This window comes from Gymnodraco acuticeps, unplaced genomic scaffold, assembly GCF_902827175.1.
Source record: "Gymnodraco acuticeps unplaced genomic scaffold, fGymAcu1.1, whole genome shotgun sequence".
NCBI classification, from domain to species: Eukaryota; Metazoa; Chordata; class Actinopteri; order Perciformes; family Bathydraconidae; genus Gymnodraco; species Gymnodraco acuticeps.
The window spans coordinates 13,854-18,568 of record NW_022990283.1 but is presented as its reverse complement, the minus strand read 5'-3'; the positions used below and the strand labels follow the sequence as shown (position 1 = coordinate 18,568).

At 43.4% G+C, this 4,715-nt stretch overlaps 1 protein-coding gene across 2 annotated transcripts; it reads left to right on the top strand.

The window, feature by feature from the left end:
• Nucleotides 1–1,510: 1,510 nt before the first annotated feature.
• On the top strand, nucleotides 1,511–3,641 carry LOC117549698 (zinc finger BED domain-containing protein 1-like). Of its 2 annotated transcripts, none has more exons than XM_034221782.1 (4): nucleotides 1,511–1,764; nucleotides 1,884–2,429; nucleotides 2,769–2,898; nucleotides 3,022–3,641. In XM_034221782.1, the coding sequence occupies exons 1-4, from the start codon at nucleotides 1,573–1,575 to the stop codon at nucleotides 3,354–3,356; spliced, it is 1,203 nt and encodes a 400-aa protein (XP_034077673.1). In that variant the 5' UTR covers nucleotides 1,511–1,572; the 3' UTR covers nucleotides 3,357–3,641. The 2 variants fall into 2 exon arrangements, with proteins under 2 accessions (XP_034077673.1, XP_034077674.1); XM_034221783.1 differs by having other exon boundaries at nucleotides 3,027–3,164.
• The last annotated feature ends 1,074 nt before the right edge of the window (nucleotides 3,642–4,715 follow it).

The following is a 4,715-nucleotide window of genomic DNA, read 5'->3' as shown; positions in this document are numbered from 1 at the left end:
TGTGATTCTTTATAATAAGCGTTGTTAAAACTTGGGTGGTCAGCATAAATCATTTTGGGGAAATAGGGCAACCCTGTCGAATCCCACGTAAAACCTTAAACCTAGGGCTCATTCCAGGGTTCAAAGATACAGAACTATAGATGTCCGAATAGAGCATCCTAATTATGTTGCAGAAATGTTCACCAAAACCCAGAAATGTTAGAGTTTCCATTAAAAAGCAATGTTCAACAGTATCAAAAGCCTTATAAAAATCCAGAAACAGTACGAGACCTTCAGTATCAGTATCTTGCCACTGCCTGCAGATGCCACGAAATGCGCTTGCTGTCTCTCAAAATTACAGTAGGGCCTGGCTCATTTCGTGGCATCTGCAGGCAGTGGCAAGTACTTCCGGCATCTGCCACAGAGGCTACTACTCCGTGGCATCTGTGGCAAGTACTTCCGGCATATGCCACAGATGCCACTACTCTGTGGTATCTGTGGCAAGTACTTCCGGCATATGCCACTTAGGGCTGTGCAATTTAATCGATACTGCGATATATATCGATATTTTGTTTCTCGAGAAAGTATCGATATTTCAGCCGCGGGTATCGATACATTAAGTCCCATTCAAATCCCCCGTGTTCCGCCTGGCACTCTGCTCCCTGCCCATTCCCCCCCCCCGTTCGCTTTGCATGAAGAGCGATTACATCAGCCAGCCGAGCCGCTAGTGTCGCTGTAGAGCATTTCTAGATACACACGCCGGTTTCTTCTTCTCGCAGTGAGTGCGAAGCGGTTCAGGAGAATGGCGGCACACATTAACCCAGCACCTTCGTGCTTAAAAGCAGATGTGTGGGAGCACTTCGGCTTTAAAAAGAAGAAGGAAAGCGACAATTTAGATAAAACTATGGCGGTTTGCAAGCTGTGTCACACAAACGTGAAATACTCTGGAAATACCACTAACCTACGATTCCACCTACAACGTCACCACCCGGACAAGGTAATGCTAACTCAGGAACTCAAGAAGCTGCGGCCGCGGCGTGACCCAAAACAAACCGTGCTGGACAGCGATGGCGGTTGTTCCCACAAGTTCCCATCTACTTCACCAAGGTCGCAGAAGATTACAGAGTCCATTGCCTACTTTATTTGTCAGGATTTGAGACCTTATTCCGTGGTGGAAAACATAGGCTTTCGGCGCATGGTGAACGCGATGGAGCCGCGCTATCCTGTTCCAACCCGCCAACACCTCACCAAGGTTTGCGTTCCCAGGCTGTATGCTCAGACAAAGGCACACGTCAAAGCCTCCCTGGGCAAAGCGGAGAGAGTTGCCCTGACGTGCGACGGGTGGACCTCGCGAACAACTGAAGCATATGTCACCATCACGGCCCACTTTATTAACGAGGAATGGGAGCTTGTTACGTATGTATTACAAACCAGGGACATGCCCGAGAGCCACACCGGACACAACCTGGCAGAACATCTAAGAAAGGCCCTCGCTGAGTGGGAAATCACAGAAAAGGATCCAGTAATTGTCACAGACAACGCGTCAAATATGACAATAGCAGCTGAGGAGGCAGCGTTCACACTTCACGTAAAATGCTACGCACACACCCTAAATCTGGCTGCACAACGTGCCCTCAAAATCACAGCAGTCGCACGCCTGTTGGGAAGAGTGAGACGCATTGTGAACTTCTTCAGACGAAGCACCACAGCCAACCACATGCTGAAAGAGAAACAGAGGCTTCTACAACTACCCGAGCACAAGCTGATGACGGACGTGGTTACAAGGTTTGTTCGTAGTTACTTTTCAATTGTTCATTTTGTTTTTATTACTAATTTATTTTGTCATTAATAAATACATTTAAATAAATCTATAAATAAAGTTTCTTACTTTTATTTAACTACAGGTGGAACACGACATGCTGAACTGTGTGCACAGCGCAGCAGCATGTCTGAGAACCCGCCCCCGCACACAGATGAGAGAGAGATCTCTTTTTAAATATATGCTGGAAAGATTCCTTGAGCAACAACTGGCCATCTGTGCAGCCCTGCTCTCGAGTGAGGTGAGGAAGACCGAGAAGGATCTGTGCACACTGACTGAGTCAGACGTGACAACAGCTGAAGAAGTAGTCAGCGCGCTGAAGCCCATGAAGAAGGCTACACAGTACATGTCCAAGGAGAAGACCCCCACGCTGTCAGTCATCGCACCCCTCCAGGACACACTGATCGATGGACTGAAACCTATCGAAGGTGAATCTGCAGTCATAAAAGAGATGAAGGCTGCCATGTCTAGGGATCTTCAGAAGAGGTACATCGACCTCAGGGCAACTCTCCATGTATGTTCAGCAATGGATCCAAGATTCAAAAGTCTTCCCTTCCTGACTGAGAACCAAAGACAGGAAGTTTATGATGGACTGATTGCAGAGGCTCAGGATCAGCCAATGCCATCAGAGGTAAGGCAATGATGGTACTGCTAGGTTTAACCCTTGGCCTTGTATCCTATGTAACATCTCCTGGTGAGAGTAAGCATAGGCCTAAATAATACATTGTTCAACGTTTAAAAGGCAAATCCTACAATGTTAACTGTTTAAAATGCATAAATATTAAATTGTTTAAAAAGCATAAATCCTACAACGTTAACTGTTTAAAATGCATAAATATTAAATAGTTTAAAAAGCATAAATACTATAATGTTAACAGTTCTAAAGGCATAGATTTTAAATACACTAATTAAAATATTTATTACAGTGAAAGCTCAAGAATTTCATTTCATGTTGACCTATTTCATTTAGTTGTCCCTTTGGAGTGTGGTCGAAGAGGGCACAGGAAAATGTAATGGTAGCGCTGATGATGAGGGGATGGCATCCGAAGAAGAGACTGTAGATGATGGTGTGCTATTCAAGGAAGGAGAGAGCAGTCAAGGTCAGTATCACCCATTGTTATCCAGTGACGCACACTGTGTTGTCTGAACCTCTGAGTAGGAATTATGGAATGTGATTAACTATAAATAATGTGTTTTTGTTTTTATTGTTTATTTATTTGAAGGTCAGCATCCTCCACCCAGGAATCCAAAGCCGTCTTGTCCACTGGCTGCCCTTCTTGGTGGTGAACGATACGGTGGTGGAGCACAACCCAAGACAAATACCCAAGAGAACCAGGCCAAGGAGCAGATGACCCGCTACAAGGAGGCAGATCTCTTGGAAGTGAAAGAAGATCCACTGGTCTGGTGGAAGGAGCACCAGTATGAGTATCCACTCTTGTCACACCTTGCTAAAAGGTACCTGTCTCCTCGGAGAGGGTCTTCTCTACCGCCGGAGATATCGTCACTGCTCAGAGAAGTGCACTTCTCTCAGACCACGTTGATCAGATTATATTCCTGAACAAAAATCTGAAGAGAATGTAGATGCAGTTATGTAGAGAGGAGCCTTTCTGTTTAGTGTTTTTGGCTTAAATGTTACTCCTTTGGACTTGAATTATTGGCAGGTACATTTTACATTAAATGTTGTTCTTAGTGACTTGAATGATTGGCTACCTCATATTCTGTGTTAAGCTAAAAATGCTGTAAAAGAATCGGTTCAGAACAGGCCACCTGCTGCACCTTTTAATTGTCCATTGTGATACTGCACTTTATGTACTTACGTTTCAAAGGCTTGTAAGCTACAGTTTGCACTGTTTCAATAAATGAAACTAATTTTTTCACCACATCTTTTGATTCATTTTGTCCAGCATTTGCAAGCTGTAGACTCTGTCTAGTCAGAGCCATATATTGTATAATTGATGCTTTCAGTTTTTAGTTGAATTAATTCAATCCAAGTTAATGGAATACTCACAAGATGTCACCAAAATCACACTGTCCCTTTAAAATCTTAAAGTGTATCGAATTATATCGAATCGTATCGTTGGCTGAATATCGTGATATATATCGTATGTATCGTGAGCTGAATGTATCGTATCGTATCGTGAGATTAGTGTATCGTTACAGCCCTAATGCCACTGATGCCACAACTTGCCGAGGCATCTGCCGCTGCTCAACGGGAGTTGCCACAAGATGCCAGAGTAAGATAAGGTTTACGGTAGCTGCCACTCGCCTTCCGTGACAAATGCTGCTATTTAAACCCATATTTATCGTGTAAAATGTCGCTGTTTAGGCATGACTTTATCGAACTGATCTGTACACAGGACTGATGTGCGATCTATATTTTTCAAAAAGATTATACATTATCATTTCTATTCAATTTTACTTGGAGCATGGTTTGCTAAAATAAACAAACGTGCTATTTTTATGATGAAATATTGGGGAGTGAGGGTTGCAACGCCCTTGACAATTGTCGCTTCTTGAGGGGAGTTTCCACTGCTTGCTACGATAAACCAGGTGTATGACTAGTAAAGACAAATAATTAACAAATACATATCTGTATTGACACAGCAACGTGTACACTGGTGTTATTAGACTTGGCTACAGACTTAGGGCAGCTGTAACTGATTGCAGTTGCCACTGCTAGTGAGATGCTAAGGTTTACTTTATAAATTAGGCAAAGGACAGTTATATTTGCCCCATGCCTTCAGCAGTAGCAGGCCATTCACTTTGATGTTATCCCGTTATGAAATGTCATCATTTCGATAATAAAGAAAGGCTACATAAACGTTATCTTGCACGTTTTATCGAACCTTCTCCGTTTCTAACTTTCAATATATTTAAAAAGAGATCTCTCTCTCATCTGTGTGCGGGGGCGGGTTCT

Bases quoted from the DNA above. Each gene is read 5' to 3' on its own strand.
- LOC117549698 (XM_034221782.1), top strand. From the start codon at position 1,573: ATGCTACGCACACACCCTAAATCTGGCTGCACAACGTGCCCTCAAAAT. The intron at 1,765-1,883 runs GTTTGTTCGTAG...ATTTAACTACAG, and splicing joins ATGACGGACGTGGTTACAAG to GTGGAACACGACATGCTGAA. The intron at 2,899-3,021 runs GTCAGTATCACC...ATTTATTTGAAG, and splicing joins GGAAGGAGAGAGCAGTCAAG to GTCAGCATCCTCCACCCAGG.